The sequence below is a fragment of the Oncorhynchus nerka genome, linkage group LG14 (genome assembly GCF_034236695.1).
Source record: "Oncorhynchus nerka isolate Pitt River linkage group LG14, Oner_Uvic_2.0, whole genome shotgun sequence".
NCBI lineage: Eukaryota > Metazoa > Chordata > Actinopteri > Salmoniformes > Salmonidae > Oncorhynchus > Oncorhynchus nerka.
The window spans coordinates 87,512,264-87,538,870 of record NC_088409.1 but is presented as its reverse complement, the minus strand read 5'-3'; the positions used below and the strand labels follow the sequence as shown (position 1 = coordinate 87,538,870).

The 26,607-nt window shown below is 44.9% G+C and overlaps 1 protein-coding gene across 2 annotated transcripts in view; it reads left to right on the top strand.

The window, feature by feature from the left end:
• The window catches only part of gria4a (glutamate receptor, ionotropic, AMPA 4a), a 187,369-nt gene extending 162,735 nt beyond the window's left edge, over nucleotides 1-24,634 (top strand). Inside the window, exons 14-18 of one of the 2 annotated variants that reach the window (XM_065000512.1) lie at nucleotides 8,716-8,914; nucleotides 10,417-10,664; nucleotides 16,517-16,631; nucleotides 17,652-17,789; nucleotides 22,267-24,634. In XM_065000512.1, the coding sequence (XP_064856584.1) occupies nucleotides 8,716-8,914; nucleotides 10,417-10,664; nucleotides 16,517-16,631; nucleotides 17,652-17,789; nucleotides 22,267-22,425 (859 nt within the window). In that variant the 3' untranslated portion in view covers nucleotides 22,426-24,634. Of the gene's footprint in view, nucleotides 1-8,715; nucleotides 8,915-10,416; nucleotides 10,665-14,395; nucleotides 14,511-16,516; nucleotides 16,632-17,651; nucleotides 17,790-22,266 lie in introns of both variants that reach the window. The other variant, XM_065000513.1, reaches the window with a different exon arrangement.
• Nucleotides 24,635-26,607: the final 1,973 nt, after the last annotated feature.

Here is a 26,607-nt window from a genome sequence, read left to right as displayed (position 1 = left end):
CCAGGGGATGGTCTGGTTAATATAGCACCATGCTGGTTAATATAGCAGGGGATGGTCTGGTTAATATAGCTCCATGCCAGGGGATGGTCTGGTTAATATAGCACCATGCCAGGGGATGGTCTGGTTAATATAGCACCATGCCAGGGGATGGTCTGGTTAATATAGCACTGTGCCAGGGGATGGTCTGGTTAATATAGCACCATGCCAGGGGATGGTCTGGTTAATATAGCACTCCATGCCAGGGGATGGTCTGGTTAATATAGCTCCATGCCAGGGGATGGTCTGGTTAATATAGCTCCATGCCAGGGGATGGTCTGGTTAATATAGCTCTGTGCCAGGGGATGGTCTGGTTAATATAGCTCCATGCCAGGGGATGGTCTGGTTAATATAGCTCCATGCCAGGGGATGGTCTGGTTAATATAGCTCCATGCCAGGGGATGGTCTGGTTAATATAGCACTCCATGCCAGGGGATGGTCTGGTTAATATAGCTCCATGCCAGGGGATGGTCTGGTTAATATAGCTCCATGCCAGGGGATGGTCTGGTTAATATAGCTCCATGCCAGGGGATGGTCTGGTTAATATAGCTCCATGCCAGGGGATGGTCTGGTTAATATAGCTCCATGCCAGGGGATGGTCTGGTTAATATAGCTCCATGCCAGGGGATGGTCTGGTTAATATAGCTCCATGCCAGGGGATGGTCTGGTTAATATAGCTCCATGCCAGGGGATGGTCTGGTTAATATAGCTCCATGCCAGGGGATGGTCTGGTTAATATAGCTCCATGCCAGGGGATGGTCTGGTTAATATAGCTCCATGCCAGGGGATGGTCTGGTTAATATAGCACATGTGCCAGGGGATGGTCTGGTTAATATAGCTCCATGCCAGGGGATGGTCTGGTTAATATAGCTCCATGCCAGGGGATGGTCTGGTTAATATAGCTCCATGCCAGGGGATGGTCTGGTTAATATAGCTCCATGCCAGGGGATGGTCTGGTTAATATAGCTCCATGCCAGGGGATGGTCTGGTTAATATAGCTCCATGCCAGGGGATGGTCTGGTTAATATAGCTCCATGCCAGGGGATGGTCTGGTTAATATAGCCATGCCAGGGGATGGTCTGGTTAATATAGCACCATGCCAGGGGATGGTCTGGTTAATATAGCACTGTCCATGCCAGGGGATGGTCTGGTTAATATAGCTCCATGCCAGGGGATGGTCTGGTTAATATAGCTCCATGCCAGGGGATGGTCTGGTTAATATAGCACTGTGCCAGGGGATGGTCTGGTTAATATAGCTCCATGCCAGGGGATGGTCTGGTTAATATAGCACTGTGCCAGGGGATGGTCTGGTTAATATAGCTCCATGCCAGGGGATGGTCTGGTTAATATAGCTCCCATGCCAGGGGATGGTCTGGTTAATATAGCTCCATGCCAGGGGATGGTCTGGTTAATATAGCACCATGCCAGGGGATGGTCTGGTTAATATAGCACTGTGCCAGGGGATGGTCCATGTGCAGGGGATGGTCTGGTTAATATAGCACCATGCCAGGGGATGGTCTGGTTAATATAGCACCATGCCAGGGGATGGTCTGGTTAATATAGCACTGTGCCAGGGGATGGTCTGGTTAATATAGCACCATGCCAGGGGATGGTCTGGTTAATATAGCTCCATGCCAGGGGATGGTCTGGTTAATATAGCACCATGCCAGGGGATGGTCTGGTTAATATAGCACCATGCCAGGGGATGGTCTGGTTAATATAGCTCCATGCCAGGGGATGGTCTGGTTAATATAGCTCCATGCCAGGGGATGGTCTGGTTAATATAGCTCCATGCCAGGGGATGGTCTGGTTAATATAGCTCCATGCCAGGGGATGGTCTGGTTAATATAGCACCATGCCAGGGGATGGTCTGGTTAATATAGCTCCATGCCAGGGGGGGATGGTCTGGTTAATATAGCACATGCCAGGGGATGGTCTGGTTAATATAGCACCATGCCAGGGGATGGTCTGGTTAATATAGCTCCATGCCAGGGGATGGTCTGGTTAATATAGCTCCATGCCAGGGGATGGTCTGGTTAATATAGCACCATGCCAGGGGATGGTCTGGTTAATATAGCTCCATGCCAGGGGATGGTCTGGTTAATATAGCTCCATGCCAGGGGATGGTCTGGTTAATATAGCACCATGCCAGGGGATGGTCTGGTTAATATAGCACTGTGCCAGGGGATGGTCTGGTTAATATAGTTAATATAGCACCATGCCAGGGGATGGTCTGGTTAATATAGCTCCATGCCAGGGGATGGTCTGGTTAATATAGCACCATGCCAGGGGATGGTCTGGTTAATATAGCACTGTGCCATGCCAGGGGATGGTCTGGTTAATATAGCTCCATGCCAGGGATGGTCTGTGTTAATATAGCACTGTGCCATGCCAGGGGATGGTCTGGTTAATATAGCTCCATGCCAGGGGATGGTCTGGTTAATATAGCTCCATGCCAGGGGATGGTCTGGTTAATATAGCTCCATGCCAGGGGATGGTCTGGTTAATATAGCACCATGCCAGGGGATGGTCTGGTTAATATAGCTCTGTGCCAGGGGATGGTCTGGTTAATATAGCTCCATGCCAGGGGATGGTCTGGTTAATATAGCTCCATGCCAGGGGATGGTCTGGTTAATATAGCACCATGCCAGGGGATGGTCTGGTTAATATAGCACTGCCAGGGGATGGTCTGGTTAATATAGCTCCATGCCAGGGGGATGGTCTGGTTAATATAGCACCATGCCAGGGGATGGTCTGGTTAATATAGCACTGTGCCAGGGGATGGTCTGGTTAATATAGCACCATGCCAGGGGATGGTCTGGTTAATATAGCTCTGTGCCAGGGGATGGTCTGGTTAATATAGCTCCATGCCAGGGGATGGTCTGGTTAATATAGCACCATGCCAGGGGATGGTCTGGTTAATATAGCTGGTCTGGTTAATATAGCATGCCAGGGGATGGTCTGGTTAATATAGCACTCCATGCCAGGGGATGGTCTGGTTAATATAGCTCCATGCCAGGGGATGGTCTGTGTTAATATAGCTCCATGCCAGGGGATGGTCTGGTTAATATAGCTCCATGCCAGGGGATGGTCTGTGTTAATATAGCACCATGCCAGGGGATGGTCTGGTTAATATAGCACTCCATGCCAGGGGATGGTCTGGTTAATATAGCACCATGCCAGGGGATGGTCTGGTTAATATAGCTCCATGCCAGGGGATGGTCTGGTTAATATAGCTCCATGCCAGGGGATGGTCTGTGTTAATATAGCACCATGCCAGGGGATGGTCTGGTTAATATAGCACTGTGCCAGGGGATGGTCTGGTTAATATAGCTCCATGCCAGGGGATGGTCTGGTTAATATAGCTCCATGCCAGGGGATGGTCTGGTTAATATAGCTCCATGCCAGGGGATGGTCTGGTTAATATAGCTCCATGCCAGGGGATGGTCTGGTTAATATAGCACCATGCCAGGGGATGGTCTGGTTAATATAGCACCATGCCAGGGGATGGTCTGGTTAATATAGCTCCATGCCAGGGGATGGTCTGGTTAATATAGCCATGCCAGGGGATGGTCTGTGTTAATATAGCACCATGCCAGGGGATGGTCTGGTTAATATAGCACCATGCCAGGGGATGGTCTGGTTAATATAGCTCCATGCCAGGGGATGGTCTGGTTAATATAGCTCCATGCCAGGGGATGGTCTGGTTAATATAGCACCATGCCAGGGGATGGTCTGGTTAATATAGCTCCATGCCAGGGGATGGTCTGGTTAATATAGCTCCATGCCAGGGGAGGGTCTGGTTAATATAGCTCCATGCCAGGGGATGGTCTGGTTAATATAGGTCCATGCCAGGGGATGGTCTGGCTAATATAGCACCATGCCATGGGAGGGTCTGGTTAATATAGCTCCATGCCATGGGAGGGTCTGGTTAATATAGGTCCATGCCAGGGGAGGGTCTGGTTAATATAGCTCCATGCCAGGGGATGGTCTGGTTAATATAGGTCCATGCCAGGGGAGGGTCTGTGTTAATATAGCACCATGCCAGGGGAGGGTCTGGTTAATATAGCTCCATGCCAGGGGATGGTCTGGTTAATATAGGTCCATGCCAGGGGAGGGTCTGTGTTAATATAGCACCATGCCAGGGGATGGTCTGGTTAATATAGCACCATGCCAGGGGAGGGTCTGGTTAATATAGCTCCATGCCAGGGGATGGTCTGGTTAATATAGGTCCATGCCAGGGGATGGTCTGGTTAATATAGCACCATGCCAGGGGATGGTCTGGTTAATATAGCTCCATGCCAGGGGATGGTCTGGTTAATATAGGTCCATGCCAGGGGATGGTCTGGTTAATATAGCACCATGCCAGGGGATGGTCTGGTTAATATAGCACCATGCCAGGGGATGGCCTGGTTAATATAGCACCATGCCAGGGGAGGGTCTGTGTTAATATAGCTCCATGCCAGGGGAGGGTCTGTGTTAATATAGCTCCATGCCAGGGGAGGGTCTGTGTTAATATAGCTCCATGCCAGGGGAGGGTCTGTGTTAATATAGCTCCATGCCAGGGGAGGGTCTGTGTTAATATAGCTCCATGCCAGGGGAGGGTCTGTGTTAATATAGCTCCATGCCAGGGGAGGGTCTGTGTTAATATAGCTCCATGCCAGGGGATGGTCTGTGTTAATATAGCTCCATGCCAGGGGAGGGTCTGGTTAATATAGCTCCATGCCAGGGGATGGTCTGGTTAATATAGCACCATGCCAGGGGAGGGTCTGTGTTAATATAGCTCCATGCCAGGGGAGGGTCTGTGTTAATATAGCTCCATGCCAGGGGATGGTCTGGTTAATATAGCTCCATGCCAGGGGAGGGTCTGGTTAATATAGCACCATGCCAGGGGATGGTCTGGTTAATATAGCACCATGCCAGGGGATGGCCTGGTTAATATAGCACCATGCCAGGGGAGGGTCTGTGTTAATATAGCTCCATGCCAGGGGAGGGTCTGTGTTAATATAGCTCCATGCCAGGGGAGGGTCTGTGTTAATATAGCTCCATGCCAGGGGAGGGTCTGTGTTAATATAGCTCCATGCCAGGGGAGGGTCTGTGTTAATATAGCTCCATGCCAGGGGAGGGTCTGTGTTAATATAGCTCCATGCCAGGGGAGGGTCTGTGTTAATATAGCTCCATGCCAGGGGAGGGTCTGTGTTAATATAGCTCCATGCCAGGGGATGGTCTGGTTAATATAGCTCCATGCCAGGGGATGGTCTGGTTAATATAGCACCATGCCAGGGGATGGTCTGTGTTAATATAGCTCCATGCCAGGGGATGGTCTGTGTTAATATAGCACCATGCCAGGGGATGGTCTGGTTAATATAGCACCATGCCAGGGGATGGTCTGGTTAATATAGCTCCATGCCAGGGGATGGTCTGGTTAATATAGCTCCATGCCAGGGGATGGTCTGGTTAATATAGCTCCATGCCAGGGGATGGTCTGGTTAATATAGCTCCATGCCAGGGGATGGTCTGGTTAATATAGCTCCATGCCAGGGGATGGTCTGGTTAATATAGCTCCATGCCAGGGGATGGTCTGGTTAATATAGCTCCATGCCAAGGGATGGTCTGGTTAATATAGCACCATGCCAGGGGATGGTCTGGTTAATATAGCTCCATGCCAGGGGAGGGTCTGGTTAATATAGCTCCATGCCAGGGGAGGGTCTGGTTAATATAGCACCATGCCAGGGGAGGGTCTGGTTAATATAGGTCCATGCCAGGGGATGGTCTGGTTAATATAGCTCCATGCCAGGGGATGGTCTGGTTAATATAGCTCCATGCCAAGGGATGGTCTGGTTAATATAGCTCCATGCCAGGGGATGGTCTGGTTAATATAGCTCCATGCCAGGGGATGGTCTGGTTAATATAGCACCATGCCAGGGGATGGTCTGGTTAATATAGCTCCATGCCAGGGGAGGGTCTGGTTAATATAGCTCCATGCCAGGGGATGGTCTGGTTAATATAGGTCCATGCCAGGGGAGGGTCTGTGTTAATATAGCACCATGCCAGGGGAGGGTCTGGTTAATATAGCTCCATGCCAGGGGATGGTCTGGTTAATATAGGTCCATGCCAGGGGAGGGTCTGTGTTAATATAGCACTGTGCATGCCAGGGGATGGTCTGGTTAATATAGCACCATGCCAGGGGATGGTCTGGTTAATATAGCTCCATGCCAGGGGATGGTCTGGTTAATATAGCCACTGCCAGGGGATGGTCTGGTTAATATAGCACCATGCCAGGGGATGGTCTGGTTAATATAGCTCCACTGCCAGGGGATGGTCTGGTTAATATAGCACTGTGCCATGCCAGGGGATGGTCTGGTTAATATAGCACCATGCCAGGGGATGGTCTGGTTAATATAGCACCATGCCAGGGGATGGCTGGTTAATATAGCACCATGCCAGGGGATGGTCTGTGTTAATATAGCTCCATGCCAGGGGAGGGTCTGTGTTAATATAGCTCCATGCCAGGGGAGGGTCTGTGTTAATATAGCTCCATGCCTGGGAGGGTCTGTGTTAATATAGCTCCATGCCAGGGAGGGTCTGTGTTAATATAGCTCCATGCCAGGGGAGGGTCTGTGTTAATATAGCTCCATGCCAGGGGAGGGTCTGTGTTAATATAGCTCCATGCCAGGGGAGGGTCTGGTTAATATAGCTCCATGCCAGGGGATGGTCTGGTTAATATAGCACCATGCCAGGGGAGGGTCTGTGTTAATATAGCTCCATGCCAGGGGATGGTCTGGTTAATATAGCTCCATGCCAGGGGATGGTCTGGTTAATATAGCACCATGCCAGGGGATGGTCTGGTTAATATAGCTCCATGCCAGGGGATGGTCTGGTTAATATAGCTCCATGCCAGGGGATGGTCTGGTTAATATAGCTCCATGCCAGGGGATGGTCTGGTTAATATAGCTCCATGCCAGGGGATGGTCTGGTTAATATAGCTCCATGCCAGGGGATGGTCTGGTTAATATAGCTCCATGCCAGGGGATGGTCTGGTTAATATAGCTCCATGCCAAGGGATGGTCTGGTTAATATAGCACCATGCCAGGGGATGGTCTGGTTAATATAGCTCCATGCCAGGGGAGGGTCTGGTTAATATAGCTCCATGCCAGGGGAGGGTCTGGTTAATATAGCACCATGCCAGGGGAGGGTCTGGTTAATATAGGTCCATGCCAGGGGATGGTCTGGTTAATATAGCTCCATGCCAGGGGATGGTCTGGTTAATATAGCTCCATGCCAGGGGATGGTCTGGTTAATATAGCTCCATGCCAGGGGATGGTCTGGTTAATATAGCTCCATGCCAGGGGATGGTCTGGTTAATATAGCTCCATGCCAGGGGATGGTCTGGTTAATATAGCTCCATGCCAGGGGAGGGTCTGTGTTAATATAGCACCATGCCAGGGGATGGTCTGGTTAATATAGCTCCATGCCAGGGGATGGTCTGGTTAATATAGCACCATGCCAGGGGATGGTCTGGTTAATATAGCTCCATGCCAGGGGATGGTCTGGTTAATATAGCTCCATGCCAGGGGAGGGTCTGGTTAATATAGCACCATGCCAGGGGATGGTCTGGTTAATATAGGTCCATGCCATGGGAGGGTCTGTGTGGAAGATGAGGTTGCTGATGTTCCCATTTTTATAATAGTCTGCAAAAAGTGTCTCTTGATTTTCCATAAGGAGCTTCATTTTGTAATCTTTTCTCGTCTTATTATTCTTTACACGCTGTATTTTAATTACCTCTGAACAGCGGGAGGCAGCTTCTAAGGCCTCTCCATTTGGTTGGAGTAGACTGTGCGACGGTCCTGCCATTGTTGGGCTAAAGGGCATTGACACCTCTCACTTGACACGTCAGTGCTAGTTGAAGCTGTATCAAGCTTGGCAGAATTATGTTAGCATTCAGTCCTTATAAAGTAACGTCATGTATTTTTCTTCTTGGCTAATGGAAATAAAATATAGTTTCAGACCAAACATTACTCACTCAGTTCCAGGTTGGATGGTGTTTTCAGGTTTCTGTTGTTTTCCAGAGAATTTGCTGTATAGCTTTGGTAGTTGTAAACCTTCCAGGTGATTCCGTAATTCCATCCAAAATCAGGTTGTAGGTTTGGAGTTTTGATTTGAAGTGAAGGTTGTGTTGTAGAGGGTAGCATCCCTGACAAAAAATAACAAGTTTATCTAACTCTAAATCTATCTTTTTTTAAGAACATGCTGAAAAATGCAGGAGCTCATCTGCTCTCTCTCTCTCTCTCTCTTGCTCTCTCCTTCTCTCCCTCAAATTTAACAAACGGAGAGATTGTTAGGGGAAATTAAAGAGTGCATCATGCTTTGTTATCTTTTGTTCTGGTGATGGTTGAAGTGATGTTGAACTGATGTTAAAAACTGATGTTGAATTGACGTTAAGTTGATGTTGAACCGATGTTAATAAATTGATGTTGAATTGGTTTGAAGGTTGATTGCTTTGACTGTGTTGCTGCTCTCACTGTGGTGCCAATGAAGCAAAGCATATTTCAACTCTGGAGTTCAACTTAGATAACCTTGATTGACTGTTTCTCTGTTTACTACACATTTCTCTTACCTCTTCTCCTTCATCCCATCTTTATTTTCCTCCTCTCCTCTCTCCCTTCCCCCCTGTCTCAGGTCTCTGTCGGGGCGTATAGTGGGGGGCGTGTGGTGGTTCTTCACTCTCATCATCATCTCGTCCTACACGGCCAACCTGGCTGCCTTCCTCACAGTGGAGAGGATGGTGTCGCCCATAGAGAGTGCTGAGGATCTGGCCAAGCAGACGGAGATCGCCTACGGAACACTGGACTCAGGCTCCACCAAGGAGTTCTTCAGGGTGAGTACACACACACACACACACACACACACACAGACACAGACACAGACACAGACACACACACACACACAAACACAGACACACACACACACACAGACAAGCTTGAACACACACACACACAGACAAGCTTGAACACACACACACACACAGACACACACAGACAAGCTTGAACACACACACACACACACACACACACACACACACACACACACACACTTGCTCGCATAAGTGTGTGTATGTGGATAGTTGGGGCCTGGCAGTAGCAGACAGTGTGTGCATCTGTGTGCAGCGTTAGTATCATTAGCATAACGAGCTGGAATCTGTGGAGGGTGAAGAAGCTATTTACTCTGAGAGGGATTTACCACCATTCATTTAGTGTGTGTGCGTGTGCATATGCGTTTGTGAGTGTGTGAGTGAGTATGTATTTTTCCCCACTGATTTCTTAAATCAGGAAGGTAAGTTTATGATTGTCACTACATTGAAAATATGGCATTGTTTGTCCTGGCAGACAGAGAAAGACAGAGGGATAGATACAGAGAAGGAGAAAGAAAAAAAGAGGGAGGGAGGGAGGGGGGTAATGGGGGGAGAGGCTCGCTGGTCCTGACGGAAGTGACTGACATTATTATGGGATAGGTGTCCGTCACGCCCCAGCAAATACGGGCCAGGCACGCACGCACACACTCTCACACTCACTCACACGCACGCACGCTCACTCTCACACACACACGCACGCACTCTCACACGCACGCACGCACTCTCACACTCACACACACACACACACACACACACAGACACACACACACACACACACACACACACACACACACACACACACACACACACACACACACACACACACACACACACACACACAGGCATCTCTACTCCAGACTGTGGCCCATTGGCTAAGGCTGAGCCTTATCGTGTCCTAAAGGAGACAGGGAATAACACTTCATAACGGAGAGAGAGAGAGAACAAAGACAGGATAAAAACAAGGGAGTAACAAGACGGTTGTGGAGAATGACAGTTTGTTCCCCAGCTTGTTATTTTCATTCCTCACAACACCCATTACACACACGCACACACACACACACGCACGCACGCACACACACACACACACACACTGCAGCACACCAAGGTCAAGCATAAAGGTGTGTGTCTATAACAGGGTCTGTTTAGAGACAGAGACAGTAGCACCAGTTGATACAGCTATAACACACTCATAGACAGACTCATGTCCTACAATAACACACTATCCACTAGCAGTTGGGTTCCTGCTTTTTCTCATTTCCACACTGCTTAGATCATTTCTCATTCTTTCACTACATTCTAATGAATGCCCTGTGAAGAGCATCTGCAGACGACATATTTCAGGACCAGTGATCATTGCAGCTGTGAGGACATGTACCAATAATTCAGCTTTACACATAAGATGAATGGATGGATGGATTAATAACTAACCCTAACCTTTAACCTCTTCTCTTTACCCTTGCTTCTCTCAGAGGTCAAAGATTGCGGTGTATGAGAAGATGTGGTCCTATATGAAGTCTGCTGAGCCCTCTGTCTTCGCTAAGACCACAGCGGAGGGCGTGGCTCGCGTCCGCAAGTCCAAAGGGAAGTACGCTTTCCTCCTGGAGTCCACCATGAATGAGTACACGGAACAACGCAAGCCCTGCGACACCATGAAGGTTGGAGGCAACCTGGACTCCAAGGGATATGGCATCGCCACACCTAAAGGCTCACAGCTAAGGTGGGTGGAGTAGTATAACTGTTGTTATGGTATTCCACCTACCCTGGTGTGCCTTTTATATGGATCACTTAGTAGTGTCTTAGTCTGGTCTATGTCTGTTGCCTTTTCTCTTTCTGTCTCTCTGTCTCACTCTCTCGTTAGTTTCTCGTTCTTATTTCTTCCTTTCTCTCTCTCGCTCTCACGCATTAGTTTCTATCTCTCCCTCTCTCTGAACTTTCTTCTTTCTTTCTTTCTTTCTCTCTCTCTCTCTCGTTAGTTTCTTTTTTATCCCCCTCTCTCTCGTTTCTCTCTCTCTCTCATTAGTTTCTTTCTCTCCATCCCTCCCTCCCTCTCTCTCTCTCTCCCTCCCTCCCTCTCTCTCTCTCTCTCTCCCTCCCTCTCTCCCTCTCCCTCTCTATTTCCCTATGTCTATGTTGTGTTGAGTTCTTTAGTGCCTGTTAGCTCCATTGTTCTGTTGTATTGCTGTCTGTCCGTCTCTTCGTCCATCCGTCTCTCTGTCCATTGTTCTTTCACTCACTTTCTCTCTTCATAGGGCCACCGATCAGGTAATCTGTCTACTCGTTTGTCATCTTGACTGTCTCATTTGTTCATTCTCAGATATAGAGTGTAATGTAGATACTATCTGTTTTTGTACTGAGGCTGATTGTGAATGAAATGACTAACGGTGATGCCGTGGGGAGGGGCGTAGCGCCGTGGCGTTGCCATGACTCCCAGAGCCACCCGGGGGAATTTATAGACACACAGGAAACAAGGTGTTGAAGGGCCTGGCCAACGGGGGAACAAAAATCAGAAAACTATAACATTATTTCATAACACCCCAAAAACCAGATCATTTCAATGAAATCAAATCAATTAAAACAAATTATCACGATCCAATTAATTGATGATTCCCTGAAACATGATCCATAAATTAGTGTGTGTGTGTGTGTGTGTTTGGACCAAGAGGAGTCCCATATATAGCAGGAGGAATACTGACACCCTTTCTATAACTTTTCCTATAACTTCCCCCTGTGCACCGTGCAAAGAAGTCCTCTCACTCCCCTACCCCTTTACAAGGGTTCCTTTTCCACTGAGATAAATTAAGGTTTTCTGTTTCCGAGGGAAAAGTGACAGCCAGTGGACGATAGTCCCCACCTGGCCTGTCACTATTCTGGGACTATCGACTGCTGTCTATGGCTTCTCCTGATCATGGGAAAACCTACCGGGACCATGCACGTGGACAGGAGAGCGCACGTCAGGCGAGAGCCCCTGCTCGCGGCAAGCCATTCAAAGCCCTGATTTGATATGATGATGATGATGATGATGAATCTTATTATTAGTTGTAAAATATGTAGATTAAACTATATGTTGGTAATTCATATGATAATATACAGTGGGGCAAAAAAGTATTTAGTCAGCCACCAATTGTGCAAGTTCTCCCACTTAAAAAGATGAGAGAGGCCTGTAATTTTCATCATATGTACACTTCAACTAAGACAGACAAAATGAGAAAAAAAATCCAGAAAATCATATTGTAGGATTTTTAATTAATTTGTTTGTAAATTATGGTGGAAAATAAGTATTTGGTCAATAACAAAAGTTTATCTCAATACTTTGTCATTGCTAACAAAGGGTATATAACAGAGGTCAAACGTTTTCTGTAAGTCTTCACAAGGTTTTCACACACTGTTGCTGGTATTTTGGCCCATTCCTCCATGCAGATCTCCTCTAGAGTAGTGATGTTTTGGGGCTGTTGCTGGGCAACACGGACTTTCAACTCCCTCCAAAGATTTTCTATGGGGTTGAGATCTGGAGACTGGCTAGGCCACTCCAGGACCTTGAAATGCTTCTTACGAAGCCACTCCTTCATTGCCCGGGCGGTGTGTTTGGGATCATTGTCATGCTGAAAGACCCAGCCACGTTTCATCTTCAATGCCCTTGCTGATGGAAGGAGGTTTTCACTCAAAATCTCACGATACATGGCCCCATTCATTCTTTCCTTTACACGGATCAGTCGTCCTGGTCCCTTTGCAGAAAAACAGCCCCAAAGCATGATGTTTCCACCCCCATGCTTCACAGTAGGTATGGTGTTCTTTGGATGCAACTGAGCATTCTTTGTCCTCCAAACACGATGTGTTGAGTTTTTACCAAAAAGTTATATTTTGGTTTCATCTGACCATCTGACATTCTCCCAATCTTCTTCTGGACCATCCAAATGCTCTCTAGCAAACTTCAGACGGGCCTGGACATGTACTGGCTTAAGCAGGGGGACACGTCTGGCACTGCAGGATTTGTGTCCCTGGTGGCGTAGTGTGTTACTGATGGTAGGCTTTGTTACTTTGGTCCCAGCTCTCTGCAGGTCATTCACTAGATCCCCCCTGTGTGGTTCTGGGATTTTTGCTCACCGTTCTTGTGATCATTTTGACCCCACAGGGTGAGATCTTGCGTGGAGCCCCAGATCGAGGGAGATTATCAGTGGGCTTGTATGTCTTCCATTTCCTAATAATTGCTCCCACAGTTGATTTCTTCAAACCAAGCTGCTTACCTATTGCAGATTCAGTCTTCCCAGCCTGGTGCAGGTCTACAATTTTGTTTCTGGTGTCCTTTGACAGGTCTTTGGTCTTGGCCATAGTGGATTTTTGAGTGTGACTGTTTGAGGTTGTGGACAGGTGTCTTTTATACTGATAACAAGTTCAAACAGGTGCCGTTAATACAGGTAACGAGTGGAGGACAGAGGAGCCTCTTAAAGAAGAAGTTACAGGTCTATGAGAGCCAGAAATCTTGCTTGTTTGTAGGTGACCAAATACTTATTTTCCACCATAATTTGCAAATAAATTCATAAAAAAATCCTACAATTTTGTCTGACATAGTTGAAGTGTACCTATGATGAAAATTACAGGCCTCTCTCATCTTTTTAAGTGGGAGAACTTACACAATTGGCGGCTGACTAAATATTTTTTGGCCCCACTGTATGTTGCTTATATAATTCAAATGATTTTCCATGTTTGGAAAGCCTTATTCCTTTCCCCCCTTCTTTCTTATGATGGTGATATTTTCCATGGCTTGCAGCACACCTCAGAGAACTCTCTCTCTCTCTCTCGCTTCTGAGCCATGGGGCAGCTCAGTGTACAACACCACAATAATGACTGTCTGTCTGACTCTCTGTCTGTCCATACCAGACACACACACACTTGCACGCACGCACGCGCACGCACACACACAATCAGTGCCAGTGTGAGTGTGTACTATTTTAGCCCACGGTCCGTTTTTAGAGGTCGTTTCCCCTCAGGGGTGTGAGGTACAGAGCTGCCGGGGATTAGGACGGGAGCGGCAGGGACCAGAACACCAGCAGCAGGGTATTAGCTCTGTGTCAGCAGGGGACTGAGATAGGCTTTAACACAACATTTAACCAGGGCTCCACCACTCCCCTTTACTCGCCCTGCTGCACATCATTCAGACAATAGCCTGGTATTGGTGGACTGAATGAAAGGGGTTTGAGCGATTTGCCTCTGTTGGCTCTCCCTATAGGCTCTATATGTTGAAAGTGTGGGCATTCAATTTGCAAAGATATCTCTACAATAAAGTGGGATGTAAAAGTTGGAAAAGAGAGAGAAAGAGAAAGGGTTGTCTGGAGGTTTGTACATGTCCACTAATCTGATGCCTTCCAACCAATCACCGGCGTTCCTTTTTCCTCATCCCATTGGCTGATACTCCATCCCTCCTCTGACCAACTATGTTTTATCCCTCTGAAGAAATGCGGTCAACCTGGCCGTGTTAAAACTCAACGAGCAGGGCCTGTTGGACAAATTGAAAAATAAATGGTGGTACGACAAGGGAGAGTGTGGCAGCGGGGGAGGGGACTCCAAGGTTAGCCTCTCTGTCTCCGAACACGGTTCAACCATGTTCGGGAAGTAATGCGTGCATCTGCCCCAGCCACACAGATCACTGATGAACATAACCACCCCCCCCCCCACTTTGACTCCCCTTGTACTGAAATGAGGGAGGAAAGAAGAGATTACTGTCAAAACAGGAATATTGGCCCTCTAGTGGATGCTCTGGAGAGAGGAGTGTGGACCAGAACCCTGTAGTGGATGCTCTGGAGAGGAGGCTAGACTAGAACCCTGTAGTGGATGCTCTGGAGAGGAGGCTAGACTAGAACCCTGTAGTGGATGCTCTGGAGAGAGGAGTCTAAACTAGAACCCTGTGGTGGATGCTCTGGAGAGAGGAGTCTAGACTAGAACCCTGTAGTGGATGATCTGGAGAGAGAAGTATGGACCAGAACCCTGTAGTGGATGCTCTGGAGAGAGAAGTATGGACCAGAACCCTGTAGTGGATGCTCTGGAGAGGAGGCTAGACCAGAACCCTGTAATGGATGCTCTGGAGAGAGGAGTGTGGACCAGAACCCTGTAGTGGATGCTCTGGAGAGAGGAGTCTAAACTAGAACCCTGTGGTGGATGCTCTGGAGAGAGGAGTCTAGACTAGAACCCTGTAGTGGATGCTCTGGAGAGAGGAGTGTGGACCAGAACCCTGTAGTGGATGCTCTGGAGAGAGGAGTGTGGACCAGAACCCTGTAGTGGATGCTCTGGAGAGGAGTGTGGACCAGAACCCTGTAGTGGATGCTCTGGAGAGAGGAGTGTGGACCAGAACCCTGTAGTGGATGCTCTGTAGAGAGGAGTGTGGACCAGAACCCTGTAGTGGATGCTCTGGAGAGAGGAGTGTGGACCAGAACATAAAGCAGGGTTCCCCAACTGACCCGCGTGTGGTTTTATTTGAGAAAAAAAAAATCAGGAAATCAGATCCAAGTGATTTTAATTTAGTAAATTTGTTCCCAAGTATTCCCACACATACACCATGTGTTTGTATGCAAATAATAATAATTAATAATACTTGATTGGATTTATATAGCACTTTTCTCCCAACTGAAATACTCAAAATGCTTTACATAGTTGTGGGAAACTTAACTTATTCACCATCAATGTGTAGCACCCACCTCAGTGATGCACAGCGACCATTTTTTTGTGGCAAAACTTTCACCACACATCAGCTATCAGGTGGAGAGGTGAGGAGTGATATATGCCAATTAGGAATGAAGGGGATGATGGAATGTGGCCAGGTTGGGAATTTAGCCATGACACCGGGGCGAACACCCCTTCTCTTACAATAACCACCACGGGATTTTGAACGACCACAGAGACTCAAGACACCCGTTTTAACGTCCCATCCAGAAAATGGCACCCTACGCAGGACAATGTTCCCAAATGTAATCAAGGTTTGAAATGATTATGGTTTAGTGAAATATTATATCTGTTTAGGCTTCTTGTGGTCAATTTGCAGTATAAAAAAATATATTTGTATTATGTTCCGGCCCCCTGACCATCTGCTCAAGACAAAATGAGCCCGTGGCTGAATCTAGTTGATGATCCCTGACGTAGAGGGAGAGATAGAGAGGAAGGATGGAGGGATGAACTAGAGCGATGATATACTTTATTGTTTGGTTCCTTTTAGATTCATTTTCAGATCTCTTACCCAGGTCTTGTGCAGTAAATTGCCCCATGTAGTTCCCTCTCTCCTAGTGTGAGTAGGCCATGCCAATAGTCCTGTGTTCACAGTAATTGCCTCTGCTTGTGTAGCGCCGGCTGGGGCAGTATGGGCACGTTACCTGAAGTGATGCAGGGGGGTCCCACTCATATGTCTGTAGCTCGCTTAGCCCCCCTCAGCCCCCCAACGAGCATACACACATGTACTCAGTGGGACCCAGACTGGGTCACTTTTACCAAGCAGTACCATTTATGTGACAGTTCTGACTGTATGTGACCTAATAACATAAAATAACATGACCTATGATGTTATTTATGTTATTTTTACACGCCAAGAACCCCGGTAAACCTTGCGGTTTTGAAACTGAGTGAAGCAGGCGTCTTAGACAAACTGAAAAACAAATGGTGGTACGATAAGGGCGAGTGTGGACCCAAGGACTCGGGAAGTAAGGTCAGTCTCACGGGCAGAGTGGGGGACCAAACACCCTCACTGTGTGACAGACAGGCACGACTCTAGATTAGCCTGGAGACTAGGATTAGCATTAGGTTTAGCATCAGTTACATTTTGATATAATCTAATAATAATATTTGATTGATTACTGTTGAATAGATCTTTCTAGTTCTATCACTGTTAGTATTCTGCCTATGCCACATCTGCCTGTATAATGTGATTAAGGCCTTCATAATAATGGCCTTACTCTCAGAACTCTTACTCTGGGTAGAAGACAAGTCAAAGAGTGGAGAGGTTCTTTGAAACATCATGAGTCTTATAAAACTACAGATAATCTTAGAACATGTATGTTGTCTTTAGAAGAACACTAGAGAGATTCTTAGAACATGTGTTTTCTTTAGAAGAACACTAGAGAGATTCTTAGAACATGTAAGTTGTCTTTAGAACACTAGAGTGATTCTTATGACATGTAAGTTGTCTTTAGAACACTAGAGGGATTCTTAGAACATGTAAGATGTCTTTAGAAGAACATCAGAGATCAGAGAACTTCTAAGAATGCCAGTGAAGTTCTTAAAATACCGGGGACCTTCACCAAGACTTTCTGAATAGAATACTGTATCATCACTCATCCAAAAGCCTGACTAATACGATGACTGAATATACTTTAATTGGTATGATGTACTAGTCATCCTCGACTTAATACTTGTAGCAATATTAAAATGTTTATTTACTTAAATTGTAGTCATGCATTAGTAGTAGATATGCAGTTGATGTAGTACTACTGTCATAGTAGTAATAATAGATGTATTATATGCACTTGTAGATAATACGCTTCAATGATGGTAGTAGTAGAAGTGCTTCCCGTAGTAGACTAGTCACAGTAGTGGTAGGTGCTGTAGTTGTTTGTAGAAGTAGACGTTATTGTGCTAAAAACTAAATAACTAAGCTGCCTGTTCTGTGTTTCACTAGCTCCACTGTCTCTCTCTCTCTGACCCCTGTGCTCTCCGTCCCCCCTCCCAGGACAAGTCCTCCCAGGCCCTGAGCCTGAGCAACGTGGCTGGGGTCTTCTACATCCTGGTGGGGGGTCTGGGCCTAGCCATGCTGGTGGCCCTGGTCGAGTTCTGCTACAAGTCGCGTGCCGAGGCCAAGCGCATGAAGGTGGACCTTAGCCCCCCTCACTGCCCCAGCCCCTCTCCCAGCACCCAGAATTTAGCCACTTATAGAGAGGGGTACAACGTATACGGCTCCGAGGGGGTCAAGATATAGGGGTAGGACTTAGGGCCTATAGGTGGGCTGGTGTGAAGTTTCTTGTGCGTGTAGCCTCTAGCAACAGCAGACCAGTGTTGTTGTGACTGTGGTGAAGCATTGTGGAACCAATGTGCTTTTGTTTTTTCCTTTATTTTCCTGTTGTGACAGCTTCTTATGTTTCAGTTTTTGTTTGTTTTTCTGATTGATTGATGTGTAGCGCTTCACCCCAGAGCACTCTGGGGGCAGGTGGCAGATTGGTTCCATCGTCTTTGGCTGCAGATGATGATGAGGATGTTCTACACCTGCATTCTGTCCATACTCAGTACACTACACATACAGCACATAAGACATAGAACATTGGTGCACATCTCCTGTCCTCAAGGCCCACACTGTCTGCTGGTTTAACACTGTTCTAACCAGTGACTGATTTAGACCTTGGTAAGCAGGTGTATGGACCATCTCTCTATTCAATCAATTGATTGACCAGTTAGGTACTAAGGAGAACAGAAAACCAGCAGGACTGCTTCATTGGAGGACAGGAGTTTTACAGACAAGTTAAGCCCCCTGTCAGAGTTCTAGAACTGTTGATGCCCAAACATCCCGAATGAGGTAGAGTTAGAAAAGAATCCTCTCAAATCAACCAAACACTTTATAGAGGATGTCTGCTTAGTGATGTTAACCCTAAAAGCCACATCTTTTTTTACTTACATTTTTTACTTCAAATTGGTAATTATTGCAGTGACACTGTCTGTCTAGCAGTAAAAAAACACATGTTTTATGAACCTTTTGTAACAAAAGTAAAATGGTTTAAATTCCCCAAAATAAGCGTATATATTTTTTTAAAGCACACATTTATACTCAAATTTGATGTTTCAAAATATGTTTTTGTATGTTTAAAAAATATATAATATTTACAAAAAAAAAAAAATCATCCATAGCCACTTGTTTTGAAAGAAATGATGTTATTCATTAAAAGTGTTGTGTTTCTGTAATACTCAGTGTCTGAGAAATTGGCGGTTGAGCTAATCTGACATACTGGTGCGACCTAAGATGGCCACCGATATGGGCACCAGTGCAATCAGACTTTTAGTTGCAATTGTATCTGAAAGATGAGACTCTCAACCTGGAAAGGGGACATTGACTGCAAGCTAAATGTTGTATTTACATTTGTGAGGGATTTTGTTGTTGTAGTAGCTGCCACTCCCACCAGGGGCCAAATCTGGGGTGTCTCCATATCCACTGTATATCTCTTCAGGGTACATACATCTACCTATGTGCAAAATGTGGTGCTTGATCACAAAATGTACAATTGAGTTCACATTTTTACCACTAGTATACAAAAGAGAGATCATTCTTCATTCTCCATATGAACACAGAAATGGTCAATTGAGCTTTGCTATTGTCTAACCAGTTGCTTGACAAAATCACAACATTTTTAAAGGATCAAAAAAGGGATTAGAAAATATGACATTTTTGACCCCTTTTGGTGCTTTTAGGGTTAACGCAAAATAGATAAACGGAACATTTCCTAAACGAAACATTAGGAACGTTGTATATCAATGAGTAGTCTGTTCCTATAAAGTGTTGCCCATCACTAAACAGGAGTCAGTCAGTCTCTCTCTATAATTCAAAATCTGTGAAACACCCCTCACTTCCCCTCTCACCTTACTGTACAAGACCTCACCTTACTGTAAAAAACTCACTTTACAAAACCTCACCTTACAAGACCTCACCTTACTGTAAAAAAACTCACTTTACAAAACCTCACTGTACAAAACCTCACCTTACTGTAAAAAACTCACTTTACAAAACCTCACCTTACTGTACAAGACCTCACCTTACTGTAAAAAAACTCACTTTACAAAACCTCACCTTACTGTACAAAACCTCACCTTACAAAACCTCACCTTACAAAACCTAAAACCTCACCTTACAGTCGTGGCCATAAGTTTTGAGAATGACACAAATATAAATGTCCACAAAGTTTGCTGCTTCAGTGTCTTCAGATATTTTTGTCAGATGATACTATGGAATACTGAAGTATAATTACAAGCATTTCATAAGTATCAAAGGCTTTTATTGACAATTACATGAAGTTGATGCAAAGAGTCAATATTTGCAGTGTTGACCCTTCCTTTTTAAGACCTCTGCAATCTGCCCTGGCATGCTGTCAATTAACTTCTAGTCCACATCCTGACTGATGGCAGCCCATTCTAGCATAATCAATGCTTGGAGTATGTCAGAATTTGTGGGTTTTTGTTTGTCCACCCACCTCTTGAGGATTGACCACAAGTTCTCAATGGGATTAAGGTCTGGGGAGTTTCCTGGCCATGGACACAAAAAAATTGATGTTTTGTTCCCGAGCCACTTAGTTATCACTTTTGCCTTATGGCAAGGTGCTCCATCATGCTGGAAAAGGCATTGTTCATCACCAAACTGTTCCTGGATGGTTGGGAGAAGTTGCTCTCTGAGGATGTGTTGGTACCATTCTTTATTCATGGATGTGTTCTTAGGCAAAATTGTGAGCCCACTCCCTTGGCTGAGAAGCAACCCCACACATGAATGGTCTCAGGATGCTTTACTGTTGGCATGACAAAGGACTGATGGTAGCGCTCACCTTGTCTTCTCCGGACAAGCTTTTTTCTGGATGCCCCAAACAATCGGAAAGGGGATTCATCAGAGAAAATTACTTTACCCCAGTCCTCAGCAGTCCAATCCCTGTACCTTTTGCAGAATATCAGTCTGTCCCTGATGTTTTTCCTGGAGAGAAGTGGCTTCTTTGCTGCCCTTCTTGACACCAGGCCATCCTCCAAAAGTCTTTGCCTCACTGTGCGTGCAGATACACTTACACCTGCCTGCTGCCATTCCTGAGCAAGCTTTGTACTGGTGGTGCACCGATCCCGCAGCTGAATCAACTTCAGGAGACGGTCCTGGCGCTTGCTGGACTTTCTTGGGCGCCTTGAAGCCTTCTTCACAACAATTCAACCGTTCTCCTTCAAGTTCTTGATGATCCGATAAATGGTTGATTTAGGTGCAATCTTACTGGCAGCAATATCCTTGCCTGTGAAGCCCTTTTTGTGCAAAGCAATGATGACGGCACGTGTGTCCTTGCAGGTAACCATGATTGACAGAGGAAGAACAATGATTCCAAGCACCACCCTCCTTTTGAAGCTTCCAGTCTGTTATTCGAACTCAATCAGCTGGACAGAGTGATCTCCAGTCTTGTCCTCGTCAACACTCACACCTGTGTTAACGAGAGAATCACTGACATGATCACAGCTGGTCCTTTTGTGGCAGGTCTGAAATGCAGTGGAATTGTTTTTGGGGGGGATTCAGTTCATTTGCATGGCAAAGAGGGACTTTGCAATTAATTGCAATTCATCTGATCACTCTTCATAACATTCTGGAGTATATGCAAATTACCATCATACAAATTGAGGAAGCAGACTTTGTGAAAATTAATATTTGTATCATTCTCAAAACTTTTGGCCACAACTTTACTGTACAAAACCTCACCTTACTTTACAAATCCAAAATTCATAAAACCTCACCTTCCATGTTTTTCAAACCAAGACCCCAGAAATGCATGGTCACCTTGAAATGCAGATGTCTCACAAAAACGTATTTGAAACGTATCTTGAGCATCTGTGTGTTTGTTTTTGCCTGCCTTTTTTATACAATGCTATTTTAAGTAGTCATATACAGGTAACAGCCAACATAAAGGAAACACCAACATAAAGTGTCTTAACAGGGCGTTGGGTCACTACGAGCCACCAGAACAACTTCAATGCATCTTGGCAAAGATTCTACAAGTGTCTGGAACTCTATTGGAGGGATGCAACACCATTCTTCTACAATAAATTACATAATGTGGTATTTTGTTGATGGAAAACTGTCTCAGGCGTCGCTCTAGAATCTCCCACAAGTGTTCAATTGTGTTGAGATCTGGTGACTGAGACACACACACACCTTAATGAGACCAGTCTTTCAATGTCACTGAGATGTCTTCTAGCCATAGTACTGGGCACTTTTATACATGACCATAAGCATGATGTAATGTTAACTGCTTAATTAATTCAGGAATCACACCTGTGTGAAATCACCTGCTTTCATTATACGTTGTATCCTCATTTACCCACGTTTTCCCTTGATTTTGGCAGTTACCTGTATGGTCCAATTCTTGTGTGTGTGTGTGTGTTAATTCATGCTTATGACCATATGAACATGTATTTGTGTGTTCCTATGTTTTGACAATGAATTATGTATATGATTCATTAGGGTCCTATTACAAAAACTCACAACTGTTTCTTTCTTTCTATTTCCTCTTTTCCCATTGCTCCTCCCTCTCTAATCACCCTGTCATCCTCCCCTGGCTCTTCCCCTCCAGCTGCCCTTCACAGAAGCCATGCGGAACAAGGCTCGGCTGTCAATCACGGGCAGTGTGGGTGAGAATGGGCGTGTCTTAACACCGGACTGCCCTACGGCCGTCCATGCTGGCCACTCCCTCAGACACCCAGGGCTTACCCTACCATCGGGCCTACCCTGAAAACCAAAAACACACACTGTGCCTTAACCACACACACGGCTACGTCATTACCACCCCGACGCCACACACACAGACACACAGACCAGAGACCGCCAGCAAGCTAACAGCAACAACAGGGAGAGAGGAGGGACAAATATGATGATCACCATCACACTAAAATCCTCATTTGAGCTCCATGAAACAAGGACAACAAGGTGACAAACTAACAGTTAGAACACTGACGACGTGGAACCGAAAAGAATAACAGAGAAAGATAAAAATGGTGATGACGATGGTGATGATGAAGACTTTGAGCACTGTCATGAGCAGGCAGACATGACTTTATCTGATCCAATGTGATAGACTGAGTCCTCTAACAAGCCACACCCCTGATCCCCTACCAGGAAACAATGCTTTAGGACAAATCTTCATCATCTTCACTTGCCTACGAAGAATAAGCTCCAGGCGAATCACTTATAAGACCAGAAAACTGTAAACCTGAAAACGTTGGACTGTACAAACCTGCTCTTTCTCCATGAACTGTTCAGACGAACATGCTTTTACAACGCTTTGGTTAGCGTCTCGCAAACACAATGCAGACATCACTGAAGTTACCGTAATAGACGAAAACTCAACGGATATCTCCAAACTCATATGGCTAACACGACCGTAGGATTCACAGGGGTTTGTAAAAAATGAAAATAAAAAAAGAGTAATAGTTACTGAAATGATCCATAATAATGACAGTAACGCTAAATAACAACTACATGTATCACTTCTCTGGGCAGGGAACAGAGGTAAAGCTGTACATTCTGTGAAAAGTGAAGAAAACGTATCAAAGTTCACCCCCCATATAAGGTATTGTTTTTGACCAGGGCCACATTTAGCCATCTAGAGCGCTGGTCTAAAGTAGTCCACTAAATGGGGGACAGGGTGTCACGTGAGACATGGACATGTTGTTCTCCAGTGGAGAGAGAAGGTACTGACTGTTTCAGAAGCTTGCATTTTAAAAACTGTTGTAAATTACTGTGTAGCAAAACTGAACTCACCTCTCTTTTTTAACCATCTTAGGTAATAATTCATTGCAATAATGAATATAAGAAAATGCCACTTGTAATTATGAATACATCTTTTTATAAATACATATTATATATAATACAAATTAATATATATATATATATATATATATACACGTCTATAGAGAGCTATAGAAAATGATATGATCACCATTGAGTGAGGCCATGACATCTGTTCTGTTAAAGGGTGTTTTGATAATGATTATGTTCCAGTCTTTGTATGTCCTAATCCACACTGAATGTCAATCTGACACTCACAATCACATTTACAAACACGAACACACATTGTCACTCACACAGTGTCAACTCTTACAGAACGATCTTTGACATCACATGACATGTCCCTTTCTTTCTAGTTGTTTGTTCCCCGTTTTCATTTTGTTTTTTTTGTCCACCATTTTGAGAACATAGCCTCTGTTCGTACAATAGTCCCAGATCTTCATGTTTATTCCTGTGAAAGGGTTATTTTGTCTGGCTGTCTTCTGTTTTAATGTCTATTGCAGCTGTCTGGGTGGGCTAAGAGGAAAGGGAGAAAGAAAAAAGAACTAAAATAACTCAATTCAAGTTGTTTTTTCTTCTAAGTACCAGACGTTTAAAATGAAAGAGTTCTAACTGAACGGTGGAGTTTGGTGGCATTGACAGCAGTTGCGTGGGTAGTATTGCCTTGGCCCTGGCATTTTGAGCACTGTGTATCTCCTCTCCTCTCCTCCACTCTTCTCCTCTCCTCCCACTGACAGGGTCCTGCCTAAACTGAGTGTCAATGCACACAAAGTCACCTTGACCTAACCCTTGACATTAAACCTTTGACCTTCTCTAGCTTTGACCTTTCGACTCTTATAGGCACTGACATGACCAGTCAGTATTTAAACTCTCACTCTGAGCCCTAGTCTTTTTCTCTCTCCCTCTCTTAACCCTCTAGAGCTTACAAGATATTTAGGTTGTTGTTTTAGTTTTCAATCTCCCACCAAATGAACTAACCCCAAGCAGGCACTCCTATCTGTGTATCGTTGAAGCAGACAGTGGATAACTACTAACCACCTTAGGTTTTTCTGGGTTTAACACAATCTTTCTTTGTATTAGGTTTCTTTTTCTAGTAAAATATCAACCCCTCTTTTCTCTGCGTATTTCTTTAACCTCTATGGCATCGGTGCTCCCCCCCCGTGGGACGGTTGAGCTAACGTAGGCTAATGTGATTAGCATGAAGTTGTAATTAACAAGAACATTTCCCAAGACACAGACATATCTGATATGGGCAGAAAGCATACATTTGTGTTAATCTAACAGCACTGTCCAATTTACAGTAGCTATTACAGTGAAATAATACCATGCTATTGTTTGAGGAGAGCGCACAGTTATGAACTTGAAAATGTATTAATAAACCAATTAGGCACATTTGGGCAGTCTTGATACAACATTTTGAACATATATGCAATGGTTCATTGGATCAGTCTAAAACTTTGCACATACCCCGCTGCCATCTAGTAGCCAAAATTTTAATTTTGCCTGGGCTGGAATAATACATTATGGCCTTTTTCTTGCATTTCAAAGATGATGGTACAAAAAAATACAAAGATCTAATGTGTTATATTCTCCAATATTAATTTCACATTTCCACAAACTTCAAAGTGTTCCCTTTCAAATGGTGTCAAGAATATGCATATCCTTGCTTCAGGTCCTGAGCTACAAGCAGTGGGATTTGGGTATGTCATTTTAGGTGAAAATTGAGGTATGGATCCTTAAGAAGTACTAACAACATATTTGGTTGTACTGTGTATGACTTCAAGATGATAGTTTCTGAAGAGTTATTGGAGAAGACCCTTCCAGAAATATAGTGTAGTTACTCATTTTCCACATGGAAATGATGACAATGACATTATTGGCAATAACTATAGCTATCATTGACATTTACATGACATTTATATCGCCATCGCCATTGAGTGAACAGAATATTAGGAACACCTGCTCTTTCCCATGACACAGACTGACCAGGTCAATCCAGGTGAAACCTATGATGCCTTATTGTTACTTGTTAAATCCACTTCAATCAGTGTAGATGAAGGGGAGGAGACAGGTTAAAGAAGGACTTTTAAGACTTGAGAAAATTGAGACATGGACTCTGTATGTGTCATTCAGAGGGTGAATGGGCAATATTTTTTTTCAGTGCCTTTGAACAGGGTATGGTAGTAGGTGCCAGGCACACTGGTTCGAGTGTGTCAAGAACTGCAACGCTGATGGGTTTGAATGGTGAATGAACAGATATGATAACCAGTAGGTATTTTACTGGACAGATATGGTAACCAGTAGGTATTTCACTGGTCAGATATGATAACCAGTAGGTATTTTACTGGACATATATGATAACCAGTAGGTATTTTACTGGACAGATATAACCACTAGGTATTTTACTGGACAGATATGATAACCAGTATGTATTTCACTGGTCAGATATGATAACCAGTAGGTGTTATACTAGACAGATATAACCACTAGGTATTTTACTGGACAGATATGATAACCAGTAGTTATTTTACTGGACAGATATGATAACCACTAGGTATTTTACTGGACAGATATGATAACCACTAGGTATTTTACTGGACAGATATGATAACCACTAGGTATTTTACTGGACAGATATGATAACCACTAGGTATTTTACTGGACAGATATGATAACCACTAGGCATTTTACTGGACAGATATGATAACCACTAGGCATTTTACTGGACAGATATGATAACCAGTAGGTATTTTACTAGACAGATATAACCACTAGGTATTTTACTGGACAGATATAAGGGATATTTTCAGTTTTTCCACAGTTGAGGAGCCAAACTGCTGCAAATATTTTCTATTCTACACAATTCGTTGTTTATTTAGTTATTAAACATCATTCAAGACACGTTTCACCAGTGAAAAAGGACAATTTAATCAAATAGTATGACCTAAAAACCTAAGCCAGTCAGCAGCTGAAGCAGATCCTTTCATATAGGCTTTCCTTGCAGAAACAGACAACAGAAAATCCCAACGTTTATGAAAAGCCTAGTCTTTGTGATTTAAACTTCCTACTCTCTGTGTGTGTGTGTGTGTGTGAGTATACAGTTGAAGTAGGAATTTTACATACAGTT